The 16560-nt window shown below is 40.0% G+C and overlaps 1 protein-coding gene across 3 annotated transcripts in view; it reads right to left on the bottom strand.

Moving 5' to 3' along the window:
• The window catches only part of smg7 (SMG7 nonsense mediated mRNA decay factor), a 162112-nt gene that overhangs the window by 33497 nt on the left and 112055 nt on the right, over positions 1-16560 (bottom strand). For all 3 annotated transcript variants that reach the window (XM_041208038.1, XM_041208041.1, XM_041208039.1), the window contains exons 14-15: positions 15441-15867; positions 7362-7506 (exon numbers count right to left, since the gene is read on the bottom strand). In XM_041208038.1, coding sequence (XP_041063972.1) covers positions 7362-7506; positions 15441-15867 — 572 coding nt within the window. The remainder of the gene's footprint in view (positions 1-7361; positions 7507-15440; positions 15868-16560) is intronic.

Genomic DNA, 16560 nt, shown 5'->3' with positions numbered 1-16560 from the left:
TAATCTTATAGCCATCCTTTGCTGTTCCTTATATTCTGTCCAATCTTCTGGCCTTCCATCTATCTTTGCACCCTTTAAGTTTGATACCATCTTTAACCTTTCTAGTTAACCATGCATGATGTGTCCATCCCTTGGACTTTTTCTTACTCATTGGAATGTATCTATTCTGTGTATTCTGAAATACCTCCTTAAATGTTTGTCAATGCATCTCTATTGACCTATTCCTTAACCTAACTTGTCAATTCACTTTAGCCAGCTCTGCTTTCATGCCCTCATAATTGTGCTTATTTAAGTTTAAAAACATAGTCTCGGACCTACTCACCTCTCCCTCAAACTGAATGTAAAATTCAAGCATATTATGGTTGCTGCCACTCAGGAATGCCTTCAGTATAGGATCATTAATTAATACCATCTCATTGCACAGTACCAGGTCTAGTATAGTCTGCTTTCTGGTTGGCTCCAAAACATGCTGTTCTAAGAAACTAGCCCAGAAACATTCTATGAACTCATTTGGGTTACCTTTGCCCATCTGACTTTTCTAGTCTATATATAGATTAAAATCTCCCATGATTGTCGCTATCCCTTTCTGACAAGCTCTCCTTATTTCTTCCTTTATGCTCCATTCTACCATGTGGTTACCATTAGGGTGCCTGTATATGACTCCCACAAGTGACTTCTTGCCTTTACCATTTCTCACCTCTACCCAAACCGTTTCCACATCCTGGTTTCTGAACTTTGGTCACCCCTCTCTATTGTGCTAATACCACCGTTAACTAATAGAGCCACCCCTCCACCTTTTCCTCGCTTCCTGTCCTTCCTAAATGTCCTATACCCATTAATATTCATGTTTCAATCCATGTCCTCCTGCAGGTTGCTTAAGCGTTCCCACTACTGCCACCGGTTTACCGTTCAGCTATCGATAATGGGCTTTGAGATGTCCTGTCTTATAGCAATAAAGGCACACTAGTTTATTTTCCCCCGTTTTATTCTCTCCACCATCATTTTTCTTTACTGCAACAGCTTCTGCATTTCCATAAAGGTAGACTCTTTTCTGTTCCTACAGTTTCCCTGTTGATTCCCAATTGATCGTTTACCCACGCATGAGACATCATAGGTATCAGCCAAAACTGCTGCTTCTCGGATCTTTGCTTCTTGACAAATTTAAATAAGTCTTAACGGTTACAGGAATGCTATTTTGGAATTCTTCCATAATCATGATTTCCTTCATGTTCTCAAAATATTTCCCTAACCAAGCATTTCTTTTTCCCTTGCAAATTCCACAAATGTATGATTAGGCTTTCACCTTATGTTCCTAAACTTTAATTGATAAGCTTCAGGAACAAGCTCATAAACATTTAGTATCGCCCTTTTAGCCACTTCATAGTCTGCAGGTTGCTCTTCTGACAGACTAGTGTACATACTTATGGTTGTACTTGTCAGGATACTTTGTAACATTAAGGTTCAAGCATCTTTTGGGCACTTCAACTTCACAGCTATCTTTTCAAATTAAGTGAAACATCTTTCAACTCCATCCTCTGTAAACTTAGGCACTAAACAATGATTTTTAGTTAAATCAAAATCCTCAGTTGAATCAGACTACTACCCTGAACTACTATCTCTCCTTTCTTTATTCTAAGCTTCTCTCTAGCCAGGTCATGCTGAGTTCTTTCTCTTTGAAACTCAAACTTTCGCATTTCCCTTTCTTTCACTTTTTCTTTCTCCACATTTGCTTGTCAGTTCAAGCTTTTTCATTTCCATTTAATTTGCTCTTATCCCTTGAATTCAAGTTCTCTCATTTTCTCTTTTTCAAGTTCAAGCTTTTGCTTTTCTCTATTTATTTCTTTCTATTTCAAGCTGTTTCATCTGCAACTGAATTTTTGCTAACTCTAGCTGTGACACACCAATTTCAGGTTTCCCGCCTTCTAATTCCAAGTGCTGGTTAATTACTTTAATCATATCATCCTTACAAGGTCATGTTTTTATTTCTACCTTCAATTTTCCTGCTAACTCTCCTACTATAGCCTTAGTCAAGGATTTCAAATAATCTAGTGTTACATCTGCTACTCCCAGAAAAGTCTTAGTAACCATCAAAGGCAATTCTGAATTCCAACCAGTATAATGTACTTCACAGGGAATCCTGCTCCTATGCCCATACCTCCACATACTCGTTTCCTCAAGGATTCACAGATCCCATTTAAATTCAAGGATTGTTGATCTCACAAGAGCCAATTTGTTACAATCACAGCTGATGTTACTACTGGACAAGTCAGATCCCAGAGTGGAACCTGGCTTGATAGATCCTAACTTTTATTTTTTTTAAGAAACCGTGGAGGCTAAGTTACTGAACAAATTCACAGGAGTCTAATGAGCTTTTAACAAAGAATAAAACATTTATTAAACAAGAAAGTTGAACTAGACAAAAAGGTTGGAAAGATCTCAATACAAACACAAGAAAATGATTCAAATATTTACTATTCCTTCACCCCAGCTATATCTTTACAGACACTTACAAATTAGGAAAGGTAAAACAACTTAGCATATCCATCTTATACTAATATTCAGGAGGTAGGCGGTACATGTGAACCAACTAGCGAACTGTGGTCAAACACACCACACTCCAAAGTAAATGACAGGTGCGACCAAAGCAGATTCTATGGATTTCTCAAAACTCACCTAGATGCTTGCCACTCCGTGAGTCAATTGTTCTCACTGAAACTGTCTTTTTCACGGGGGTTTCCAATCTCCACGTTTGGAGAACTTGCCCTGGAATTCTTTCCAAACGTCAGTCCCACTCGAACGGCTTCAACAAAGATCTGCCTCAAGGGTTCCAATCTTGCCTATTGAGACTTCGTTCCTCTGGATCTCAGAATACACTCAAGGTTCACCTTCCAAGCACACTTTCAGATCTTCAGCCGTGCTAAGCAGAATACCACTGCTCCAAAAGGGTACCTTTGCCCTTACAGCTTGCAGTATGGAATCACCAACATTTGGCTGCCCTCTTCAGTGCTTCTCTAGTGCCCAATTTACTTCAAGTCCGATCCTCACAGCTCTTTCTTTAACAAGGAGCCTTTTTTCCTGCTTCTCTCAGCTTTATTGAATAGGATCCATTTTTGATCTCTGCCCTTCTACCTCGGACTGTCTTCTCGAGCCTCTTTCTGCCACATTCCCTAGTTTAGGGCCTTCTTCCTATTCCCCTCCTAGTGTCCTGCTTCCTGGGACACCACCTCTATAATGGCGCTCCTGTTCAGGTCACCTAACCTGCTTTTCACATTTTCACTTATTTTCTTAATTCCTTCTGCGCGTGTGCTTAGTGTCAGCTTCCGGCCCAAAATCAACGAACTGCCCATGTGACATTCTCCAGTCGGCAGATGTGCAGAAGTCCCGATTAAGGTAAATATTCTGAGTTTCCTAACAGTATCTGAGAAGGGAGAAATGAAAGGCAGCATGGTTGGATGACAGGGAGGGAATGAGACAAAAGCCAGAGAGGAAGAGAAAGCAAAACTGAGATAGAAGTCATGTGCTCAGGTTCAGAACAAACGTTAGAATGTGCACATGTATGGATGGATGGAATTTGGGAGAGACATGTTCTCGTCAGATACAGAGGATAAAGAGGAGACGACATGAAGGGTGAAACTAAAGCTCTAATTACATTATTTAAGTGCTCAAGCAATTTTCTATCATTTACATCAAAGGGGTGCCCTGTCAACTATAGATTTACAAACTGGATACTCGCAACATTTTAAGATTATTGGAACAACATCAGATTTAACAGGAATCCTCTTCATTATACTTTTTGGAAGGAGGAGGAGGAATGAGGGAGGAATGCACGAAGGTTCAGATTGTACCAACAAAAGACTGTGCTATCTTTCACCAATATTTACAGCCAAGGACTGTGCAAAACTGGCAATACAGGCTACAGGGCAGCAGACAAATAGACTTGGAGTTGTGAAATCTGCTGCAAAGATACCTGAAACTAATGTGGGTCACAGAACTCAATAACGGTCAGTAACAACCTTCCTACCAGGCATTTGTTAATGTTGTGTTGTGGAGAACTTTAGGCCTTTTAAAACAAAAAAGAAATAGTATGGTTATGACAGATGTCAGGTGGATAATACAATGAGAACCTGGCTGAATATAGAAGGTTCAGAGGGGAAGAGATAAAGCAAAGAAGAGAAGCAAAGAGAGCATGAAGAGAGACTGGCAACTAACATAAAAGGGAATCCTCAGTCTTCTATAGGCATATAAATACTAAAACTGTGGTAAAAGCAGGAGTAGGGTGAATTAAAGACCAAAAAGGGGATTTAGGCATGGAGGTGAGGAATAGCCGAGGTATTAAATGAATGCTCTGCATCTGTCTTTACTAAGGAAGATGATGCTGCTCAGGCCATGGTGAAAGAGAAGGTGATTAATACACTAGAAGGATTTAAAATTGATAAGGAGATGGTGTTTGATAAGCTGTCTGTAATTAAAGTTGATAAAACACCAGGACCGGATGAGATGCATCCAAGGATAAGGAGGAGAGTAAAAGTTGAAATTGCAGAGGCCAGTCTTCCTTAGACTCAGGAGTTTTCAGAGGGCCAGAGAATTGCAAATGTTACACCTTTGTTCAAAAAAAGGAGTGTAAAGAAAATCCCAGCAACTACAGGCCAGTCAACTTAATTTCGATGGTAGAGAATCTTCTAGAAACAATATTTGGGACAGAATTAATATCGCGTGGACAAATGAGGGTTTATTAAGGAAAACCAGCATGGGTTTGTTAAGGGCAAATCATGTTTAGCTAACTTGGCATTTTTTTGAGGAGGTAACAGAGAGGATTGATAAGGGAAATGCTGTTGATGTGGTGTACTTGACTTCCAAAAGGCATTTGACACGCTGCCCACAAGTTTGTTGTATGGCAAAGTTAGAGCTCATAGAATAAAGGGGATACAAACAGCAACACGGATACAAAATTGGCTGAGTGATAGGGAATAGAGAGTAGTGATTAATGGATGTTTTTCAGGCTGGAGAAAAGATCAGTACTGGGGCCCTTGCACTTCCTGAAGATATATTCATAACCTAAATCTTGGTGTACAGGGCACAATTTCAAAATATGCATTGTGAACTATGAGAAGGATAGTGTAGAACTTCAAAAAGACATAGACAAGTTGGTGGAATGGACAGACAAAGTGGTAGATGAAGTTTAATGAGAAGAAATGTGAAGTAATTCATTTTGGTAGAAAGACCATGGAGAGATAACTTAAAATAAAGGTCACAACTCAAAAGTGGGTGAAGGAGTAGAGGGACCAGGGTAACTATGAGTTTAAGTCATTGAAGGTGCTAGGACAGGTTGAGGGAGTAGTGTAAGGTATCCTAAGCTTTATTAGTAGGGGCATAGACTACAAGAGCAAGGATGTTATGTTGGAATTTGTATAAGACACTAGTTCGACCTCAGCTGGAGTATTGCATCCAGTCCTGGGCACTGCACTTTAGGAAAGATGTGAAGGCATTGGAGAGAGTGCAGAAAAGATTTGCAAGAATGATTCTGGGGATGAGGAACTTCAGTTATGAAGATAAATTAGAGAAGTTTTCCCTGAAAAGAAGATTGAGAAGAGATTTTCTAGAGGTATTCAAAATCATGAATGGTCTGGACAGAGTAGATAGGGAAAAACTGCTCCCACTTGTAAAAGGATTGAGGATGAGACGGCACAGTTTTAAGGCAATTGGCAAAAGAAGCAATGGAGACATGAGGAAAAACTTTTTCATGCAGTGAGTAGTTAAGGTCTGGAATGCACCGCATGAGTGTGTGGAGGAGGCAGGTACAAGTGAGGCACTCAAGAGAATGAGTGTGTTATTTGAAAAGGAAGAAATGTGTAGGGTGTCATGAAGCAATTAATGCATATAATATTATTGGAAACTATTTTTCTTTTAAAATAGAGGTTTAGTCTGTGGGTGTGTCTTAACTGGATTAAAGCCAGCTAGTCTGGGTGCTTTGATATGTAGGAGAGATAAGAGTGCATTTGCATTTTTTTGAAAAGAGCATTCAAGAAGGGGGTGAATTCTGTCTCCGAGCTAGCAGAGACTAAGCAATATGCTAATATATTTAATAAAATTGGTACTGTGAAAGGGGCTTTATTGTTAGAGAGGTGGAGTTCAAAGCGGCTGTTGATACAATGAGAATTTACATTCAATAGGCTGTGCTAAGTATAACAAGACAACTGTTTTGTGTGTGTAGAGCAGATGCAATGTGAGATCAAAAGCAGCTGTAAGCCTCCAACTGTCTCCACAGGAACCAAAGTGAAAAAAAAACTCATTTTGAATTCATAAGGTGAAAATGCTTTGCCTGGTGTCTGGTTAAGTCTTTGGGTTGCTGTTGCCTTAATGGAGATTAGTTTGGGAATTTGTTAAAAGTTATGATCGTTGTAATTTGTAGCCATGTGTGTATATTTAACTTGTGTAAATTAATAAAATGTTTCATTTAACTTAATATAAAACCTTTCGAGAACTGGTGGTACGATTCCTGAAGTTAGAGTTGCATCTCAAATATAGCACTTAAAATCATAGGTTATGACAGTTGTTTAAAGTTTCTCTCTAGGATTTTTTAAAAAATAACTCAGCTTTACCAACTGCTTGGTCATAATACAGGGTTACAAGGCGAACATGAGGAAACAGCATTAGGAGAACTGCTCATTTGGACAGCCGGTGCAAACACAATGAGCTGAATGACCTCCGCCTGCACTGTAACAATTCTGTGATTCTGAGAAAGGCCACCCTCCTTGCCATCATCTCATTTCCAATTCATCAGTCAAACAGAATTGGAGTGTTCTGCCACTCCGTTGCATGGCAAAATATTTTTCCTGCCTTCACATCTGTTGTGCCAGGCACTGGTTTTACTAGACATTTTTGTTACCCAAACAACTTCTGCAAAAGCTAAAATATACATTAAAAATATTAGGAGCTATTTAATTAATTGCTTTATTGCCAAAGGTGGCCTCTTGCATTTAAAGAGATATATCCATCAAAGTATGATATGGGGGAATGCTTATTTATTATGTCACTGGTGATTTACTATGTCACTGACTCTATACAGTGCCTACAGCTAAAGTAGGAAATTGACCACACTTTGTAAGTGAAGCTAATGCTGCAAAATCTGGTGTGGTTAGAACATTGCACACTAATTGTTGGACGAGAGCTCATGAGACAGCACCTAGTAATACCCATGTGAAAATCTATCCTCAAATCAGCTTCCAATGGTCAACATTTAGGATCAATTTAAAACAAAGAACAGAAACAAAATGCAGTGCAATATATGACTACATTGCAAGGCTTGAAAGATCATCGTTTGCAAGTAATGTTTCCAAATTTAAATGTATAAATCCACTCACCTGGTCGGCTAGGAAGAGGAGGAAACGCTCCTGGATGGTGGATGGGGATGAACTGTGAGTTGCTGGTTTGGTTTTGTGACTGAGTCACTGGTGTTTTCCTTGCCTCTGATACAGGTGTCTTTCTCAGATCTGATTGAGCTTTTACCTAATAAACACAAGTTATAAACTATAATCCATAAAGTCAAGTAAAAGTATTCTATTTCATAAAAGCAAAAAACAGTGGATGCTGGAAATACAAAACAAAAATAAAAATAAAAAACAGAACAGTTCTGTTTAAGAGTCATACAGACTCGAAACGTTAACTGTGGTCCTCTCCGCAGATGCTGCCAGATCTGCTGAGCTTTTCCAGGTATTTTTATTTTTATTCTATTTTGTATTCTGATTCAAATTAATCATGACTTTTTTCTGATAGGGTTTTGCAAAATTCTAATTTTCTCCAGATTTATCAAACATAAGACAGACCATGTAAATCTCAAAAACAAGTTCAGCTGCCATAATGGCCATAAAACAGTACTACAGTGTGGACAAAGGGTCATAAAATCTTAACTATTCATTCTCTAGTTCATGCCAAGATTCAGTTTCCTGCATCATCTTGGAGGCAACTCCAACCCATATGCACCTTCAAGTGCCTCAAGGCATGCCCTTGAGTTCCAGAAAGGATCTTTCATTGTCTTCTGGTCAATCTGATCAAGATTTTGTTTGAAGAGTAGAAATATCAGTGGATACTAGAATACAAATTCAAGTGAACCAGCTGACAATCCAGAGCTTGAACATTGAACTGACTAGACTAGACTAGACCTTGAGGTTTGCAACGTTTTTTATAAACTGAAGTTCTCTTTTATTTACAGTAATGTCAAATGCATACATAGTATAACACTTTGCACTGCACAGGTTATAGCACAAAATAAATGGACAATCAACATCACATTCTTATACAATCACATATATCATACTGAAGCACAATGAAACTCAAGACCCAAGAGCTTGGCCCTGGTTAATTATTTCCATACAATCAAAGCAAAAAGCAAAGAACCTCCTTTTCATCTTCTAGACCATCACAATACCTCCGTCACTCAGATATGGAGGGGAAGAAGGCTGTTTTGTAATATATCAGACTAGTGAACAGCTGGCAAAGATCCTTGATCCATCTAGGGAATCAGCTACATGTTTTGTCCTTGTGAGATAGTAGAATTTTCTTACTACAATAGTTGGGGTATTGTGATTCTAAGCTTATGGAACAGAGGCGATTAACAATATCGGGTATGTAAATACAACTTGTGATCATTTAGGGCCCTTAATATAATAAAACAATGAGTGGCGAGGTTGTGAAACTCGCTATCACAGAGAGTGGTTCCAACGAATAGTATAGACACATTTGGGGGGGGGTGGGTTTGCTATACAAACATATGAGGAAAAAGGGAATTGAGGATTATGCTGATAGATTTAGATGAAGAAAGATGGAAGGTATCTGGATTGAGCATGGACTACTCGAGCTGAAGGGCCTGTTTTTGTGCCCTATATCCTATGTAATTGTATGTCTGTAAATATCCCAAGGTGTTTCACAAGAGTATTAAAAAGCAAAATTAGACACCAAGCCGCCAAGATAGGTGATATAATGGCCAGATGGCTAAAAATTTGGTCAAAGAGTAATGTTTTAAGGAGTTTCGTAAAGGAAGAAAGAGGTACAAAGGAGATGACATTTAGGTACAGAATTTTAGAGCTTAGGGCCTAGACAGCTGAAGGCATATATACCAATGGTGGAGCAATCCACCAGGGATGCTCAAGAGGCCAGAATAACATAAGTTCAGGTATCTCAGGATTGTGCAGATGGAGAAGATTACATAGGTAGGGAGGGTTGAGGACATGTGGTATCTGAAAACAAGGATGAGAATATTAAGATCAAGGCATTACTTGACTGGGAGCCAACATAGCTCTGAGTACAGTGGTGATAGCTAAACAGGAGGGCTGGCTAACATTCTACATTCAACCAACATGTAAGTGTTTAATCTAATGTGAAGGGCATCAAGGCATCTTCAGTGGGTAGGTACTACATAATAGCATGTTCTGTTTTTTCTTACTCATTTTGCAATTCCAATGAGAGCCAGAAATTAACACTAATTCATTACACCGAGACAGCAAATTCGTGACAGTGAGATTCCTCAGCATAAAGGTTTACATTCCACGGTGTGATGGCTTGATAGTTTATCATCTATTTTCTCAGTTTCTAGTACCGCATATTACATTTGTAGCTCAGCCACTTGTTTTTGAAACGCCCAGCTGGGAAAATAGTACACTGTCCAATGATTCCTTCACAACTATTCAGCCCAACGATGATCCACATTTACATTCAAATGAGTAAAATAATTATAGGACATTAAACATATTTGCTGAATTGTCAACATTTCTCTTGCTCCTCTGCTTATATACAGGGGGGCTGGCGATGAGGAGGGGGGGGTGCGGGGGGGCTCTTCAGCACCAGGCCAAGCCGGGGTACAAAGAGGAAGGACAAGGGGGCTTGGAAAGGCTGGAACTATTGGGGCGGTGGGTGCAGTAGGTGAATCTGAGGCCAGAACAAGCCACGGGGGAGAAAGGGTCAAGACTGGGGGCAAGGCGGGGGAGAGAGGGTCAAGATTGATGGCAAGATGGGAGAGAAGCTAGAGAAACAAGGCTGGAGATCAGGGAAGGGGGCAAGGCTGGAGAGCAGAGGCAGTAGGGGGTGGGATGTTGGAGGAAAGAGACTGAAGACCAGAGAGTATCGGAAGAGGTTGCAGGTCTTGTGGAGATCATTGGATGAATCGAGGCGGATCAAAAGGGTTGGGGTACTGTCTGATTGCTGGGGCTGTTGGTGAAGGAGTTAAACATGGCTGTGGCAGGTAAGTGAATAGGCACTTAACTCCTGGATCCGATAGTCTTCTACTCCCTTTAGTCACCTGGTTTCCCAAGACCTGGAAAACTCAGCTGGTCATGACTGAAAACAAGGCCTTCTGCCTCTTTATTGTATTTAAATAGCTACCCCACCGTTAAAACTGCAGTGTCATGATTCAGAATGTTCCCATTTTAAACTCCCATCGGCTTGTTTTCAGGGGTTAAAATTCAATGCCCCCCAATAGTCACAGAGACTGCGACTTTGGGTAGAGCCAATTTGACCCTGCAGCAAGAACATGGATCAGAGAGATTCAAACAAATCTGCAGGAGGGAGAGGTTTTGAGCAATTATGCAGATTTGAAAAGGAAGGGAGTCGTACCCAAGGCCAGAAAAGAGCTTACAATGTCAGCTATTTTGGGCCCATGTAGCAAAGTTGGGTGGCCAGCAGTTTAATGGAAATAGGTCAAGTCAGAAAGAGGTGAGTCTCAAGGGTGAGATCAACTCAAGAATAGCATGAGGCAAGATGGGAGAGAAGCTAGAGAAATAAGGATTCAGGATTAGGAAAGATGGGAACCAAGGGAGAGTTTCAGCTGAGGGGTGGGGGCGGAGGTGGTAAACAGGAAAGAGGACAGCTGAAGTAATAGTCTCAATCCTGGTGACAATGAAATCCATCAGTTCCTTGAACCTGATGGATGGTGGAGGCAGGGAGAAGTGTTTTAGAAGTCAGTTGAGTTGGTTAAAAAAAAACATAGGTATCTTTGCCCCTGAGGGTGATCCTAGAATACAGGAAATATTGCCAAAATTTTTAAGTTCACAGCTTCAGGTCAGTTTCTGCAAATAGTTTCATATAAATTCTGTATATCAGGGTAAATGATGCTAACTGCAAAAGTACAAAGTTTAACAAATTTTTATATTTTTATGATTAGACCATAAAATATGTATAAAGACCAATGAAATGGTCTCAGTATGTCCCTCTGTCTCGATGTACATGCTGCAATATATCTTCCTACACACTATCACAGTACACTACTTTTAAAGGCAGTAGATCATAGCATTGGGAGCTTACAAAAACAGAAAATAAAGAACAGTTTAAAAATTTAGCACATTCTAATGAGACCTTTTAAAAGGCAACATATGTAGCAAATGTAAACTAGGAGTTCACAACCTTTTAGAAAGTACATCCCAATCAAATGATCAAAATTCCTAAAAGGTATAATGTTTATCATTTTTATGTTTCATAATTATTTAGAGGAAAGACTTAAAAGCAGACTTTGCACGTTAAGAGTCTTCCTCTTCTAATTTTATGAAGTTCTGCTCCAGTGTTACCCTTTAACTTTATGGAATACGGCGTCTTCTCCTGTCCACTTTTAAGTTTCAGCATTAAATTTAAATCATTTAGGCTTCATTAAAACTTGCAAGAATTGAAAAGCGTAATTTAAAAAAAGCTTCCCAGAGACAATCATATTAGTTATCAAAACATAACACCCTGAAAATTGTGTGTTTTTAATGAAACCACTAATTACTTTAAATGCTTGCATTTTAAACCAATTTTTAACTCTGCCACTATACAATTATGGTCCATTTCTCAAAAGTAATGAAAATCAAAAAGAAAACCTTAAGAAACATATATTAAGCATCAGCACATTAACCTCACAGACAGGGATTAAAGCCTTACTTGAGCACATAATCTTTGTTTGACACTTTAGTATTGATCAGAGAGAGTGTTATATTGCCAGAGGAGCCATTTTATGAATGGCATTAAAACAAATCCAGCTGCTTAAGAGGACCTAAAAGATCCCAATCACAATATTCTGGACCAGTTATCCATCAGCTACAAAAAAAAAACCATTATCTGTTCACTTCTCATTTACTGTTTGCAGGACCATGCCGTGCACACATTGGCAGCTCTGTTTGTCTACACAACAACGCTTGCATTTTAGAAATAATTAATTGGCTACAAAATATGAGACACACTCTTAGGTTGAGAAAAGCACTATAGAAATGCAAGTTTTTCTTTCTAGTATGCTTAGATGTTTATTCTTTCAGAAGAGTTAAACAAGATCATCCACATGGATCAATTCAAGACCAATTTTGGTTTTTGCCTCAAACCTGCTGTTGGGGAGAGGTTAAACTAACTTGGGAGGGGGATGGGATCCTGAGAGGAGGTTCAGTAGGGGGAAATGCACAACCAAAATTACAAGAGAGAGCAAGTGAGTCTGGAAGGCTTAGAAATTATAGGCCAGTTAAGGAACAAGGGAGTTTGGCAAGGTTGGATGGTATTTATTTTAATGCAAGGAGTCTGATGAATAAGGCAGATGAGTTGAGGGCACAAATTAACACATGGAAGTATGATGTCATTGCTGTCTCAGAGACATGGCTGGCAGCTCAATATTCCAGGATATAGGGTCTTCAGGCAAGTCAGGGAAAGAGGTAAAAGAGGAGGGGGTATTGCAATATTGGTCAAGGAATCAATTATAGCAGTAAGGAGGGATGACATCTTAGAAGGCTCCTCAAATGAAGCCATATGGGTAGAACTGAAAAACAAAAAAGGAGCAATCACATTGCTGGGAGTGTACTATAGGCCCCCAAACAGTCAGAGAAATAAAAGAGCAGATATGTAGGCAAATTTTAGAGAAGTGTAAAAATAATAGGGTGGTAATAGTGGGGGATTTCAACTTCCCCAACATTAACTGGGTTAGTCATAGTGTGATGGTTTTAGAGGGAGCAGAATTCTTAAAATGCATCCAGGAGAGCTTTTTAGGCCAATACGTAGAAGGTCCTACAAAAGAGGGGGCGGTGCTGGACTTAATTTTAGGGAATGAAGCTGGGCAAGTGGTAGAGGTTATTAATGAGGGAGCATTTTGCAGATAGTGATTATAACTCTGTTAGATTCAAGGTTGTTATGGAAAAGGACAAGGATGGGCCAGAAATAAGTTCTAAATTGGGGGAAGGCCAACTTTAATAAGATCAGATATAATTTGGCCAGAGTGGACTGGGAGCAGCTACTTTTAGGTAAATCTGCTTCAGAGCAGTGGGATTCATTCAAAAAGGAAATAGGGAGAGTACAGGGCCAACATATTCCAGTAAAGACAAAGGGAAAGTAAAGACCAACAAATACAGGGAACCCTGGATGTCGAGGGATATATAGGATTGGATAAAGAGAAAAAGGGAGGTTTATGGCACATACCGAAGGCTCAAAACAGCGGAAGCCCTAGAGATGTATAGAATGTGTAGGGGGGAAACTTAAAAAGGAAATTAGGAGAGCAAAAACATTGGCAGGTAAAATAATGGAAAATCCAAAGTTATTTTACAAGTACATTAAGGGTAAGAGCGTAACTAGGGAAGGAGTAAGGCCCATTAAGGGCCATAGTGGTAATTTGTGTGTGGAGCCGGAAGATGTAGGTAGGGTTCTAAATGAAGACTCTGTGTCGGTGTTAACAAGTGAGAAGGATGACGTGGGTATGGAAATCAGGCAGAAGGACTGTGGTATAATTAAAGAAATTAGCATAGAAAGGGAGGTGGTTCTAGGTGGTCTGGCAGGCTCAAAAGTAGATAAATCTCCAGGCCCGGATGAAATGTATCCCAGGTTGTTAAGTGAAGCAAGGGTGGAGATAGCAGGGGCGCTAACAATAATTTTCAATACCTCTGACCACAGGAGAGGCGCCAGAGGACTGGAGGGCAGCCAATGTGGTACTGTTATTCAAGAAGGGAGGAAGGGATAAATCAGGGAACTACAGGCCAGTCAGTCTAATCTCAGTGGTGGGGAAACTATTGGAAGCAATTTTGAGGGACAGAATTAATCTACACTTGGAGGGGCAGGGATTAATCAAGGACAGTCAGCATGGTTTTATTGAGGGGAGGTCATGTCAGACCAATTTGATTTAATTTTTCAAAGAGGTGACCAGGTGTGTAGATGAAGGCAATGCATTTGACGTAGTCTGCTTGGACTTCAGCATTGCTTGGGAGACTGATAATGAAGGAAGAGCTCATGGGATCTAAGGCAATTTGGCAAACTGGATCCAAAATTGGCTGAGTGGCAGGAAGCAGAGGGTGGTGGTTGAGGGGTGTTTTTGTGACTGGATGGCTGTGTCCAGTGGGGTTCCACAGGGATCGGTGTTGGGTCCCTTGCTGTTTGTGGTATATATAAACGATTTAGATTTGAATGTAGCAGGGTTGATCAGTAAGTTTGCGGATGACACGAAAATTGGTGGGGTGGTAATTAGTGAGCAGGATAGCCTTGGATTACAGGAGGGTATAGACGGGCTGGTCAGATGGGCTGATCAGTGGCAAATGGAATTTAATCCAGATAAGTGTGAGGTGATGCACATGGGCAGGACAAACAAGGCACAGGGATACACAATGAATGATAGGGCCGTGGGAAGTACCGAAGATCAGAGGGACCTTGGTATATGCATGTCCACCGGTCCCTTAAGGTAGTGGGACAGGTAGATAAGGTGGTTATGAAGATATATGGGATATTTGTCTTTATTAGCTGAGGCATAGAATATAAGAGCAGGGAGGTTATGCTGGAACTGTATAAAACACTGGTTAGGCCACAGCTAGACTACTGCGTGCAGTTCTGGAATCCGCATCATGGAAAGGATGTGATTGCACTAGAGAGAGTGCAGAGGAGATTTGCCATGATGTTGCCTGGGCTGGAGGGTTTTAGTTATGAGGAGAGATTGGATAGACTGGGGTTATTTTCCCTGGAGCAGAGGAGATTGAGGGGAGACATGATTGAGATGTATAAAATCATTAGGGGCATAGATGGGGTAGACAGGAAGGGACTTTTCCCCTTTGGTGGAGGGACCAATAACCAGGGGGCATAGATTTAAGGTAAGGGGCAGGAGGTTTAGAGGGGATGTGAGGAAGAATTTTTTTCACCCAGAGGGTGGTGGGAATCTGGAATTCACTGCTGAGGCAGAAACCTCATAACATTTAAGGAGCATTTAGATATGCACTTGTGATGCCATGGCATACAAGGCTATGGGCCTAGTGCTGGAAAACGGGATTAGAATGTTTGGGTACTTCTTTGACTGGCGCAGCCTTGATGGGCTGTAGGGCCTTTTTCTGTGCTGTAGAACTCTATTATTCTATGACTTCATGCACTCTCTCTGAATTTTCAAAGTATATTTAGAGCAATCTTTCTACAAATGGAAGGTTTGACTTCTATTACAAAGCCATAGATTTCAAATTCAAGAAGTGGCTCCTTACCTGCACCGCCACATTCTGTTTCCGTGCATGTTCCAGGTTCTTCTCCTGATTGTTTTTCTTTGGTTCAGTCTTTCTCTTATTGCTGTCTCTTTTTACATCCATTTTGTTTGCAATATCGTTTCCTTTGTTATAGTCCCATCTTTCCTTCATGCCTTCTTTCAGATGGTGATTCCGATTCTGTTCTCGTGGTTTGATATTCTCCTTGAAGGTAACCAGTTTTTCACCACTATCTGAACTGTTACTCTGAGTCTTGCCTGAAGACAAGACAGATTTTAGACCCTGTCCAATCTCAACGCTGCTAGGTTCTAAAAAGGGAGGTTCCAGCAAAATCAGGCTATCCTTTGTTTCAGAAGAATCCTCATTAACCAGTTCTGGGATGCCAGTTACAAACAGTAGTTTTCCTTCTTCATTTTTGCTCTGGATAAGTCTGAGAAAGTGACATATATTATGAACAAACACTTGCACAGAATGTGCTTTAGGAATGTTGAAAGGGTTAAAATATGAGGGCAAATTGTATGGACTAGGCTTTTATTCCCTTGATTACAGGAGTTTAAGAAGTGATTTAATTGCCTTTAAGATGATTATGATGATTAGATAGGGTAAATAGAGAGAACTATTTCTTGTGATGGAAGAGTACAAAGCAAGGGGACATAATCTTAAAATTGGAGCTAGGCCATTCAGGGGTGATGTGAGGTGCTTTTTCACACAAAGGGTAGTGAAAATCTGAAACCCTCTCTCCCCAAAAAACTGAAGATAGGTCAATTGAAAATTTCAAAAAGATTGACTGGTTTTTCTTAGACAACGGTACTTGTGTGCTGTGGAACCAAAATATGTTGATAGAGTTAAGACATAGATTGGCCATGCTGTGGAACCAAAATACGTTGATAGAGTTAAGACATAGATTGGCCATTATCTAACTGTTTGAACAAACAGGCTTGAAGGGCTGAATGGTTTACTCCTGTTCCCATGTTTAACAATAGTATATTTTACTTGTCTTTTAAGTGCTCAATAAAATTCACCGAAACTTTGATTAAATCTTTTCATAAATCCTTAACTTGTAGGTTTGAGTCACATTTAAAAGAAATTTTATTTTCCAGTAAAATGCACTATAAACCCCTTT

The sequence above is a fragment of the Carcharodon carcharias genome, chromosome 16, assembly GCF_017639515.1.
Source record: "Carcharodon carcharias isolate sCarCar2 chromosome 16, sCarCar2.pri, whole genome shotgun sequence".
Lineage (NCBI taxonomy): Eukaryota > Metazoa > Chordata > Chondrichthyes > Lamniformes > Lamnidae > Carcharodon > Carcharodon carcharias.
Note: the sequence above shows the minus strand (reverse complement) of the source record. Positions and strands in the feature narration are given on the sequence as shown.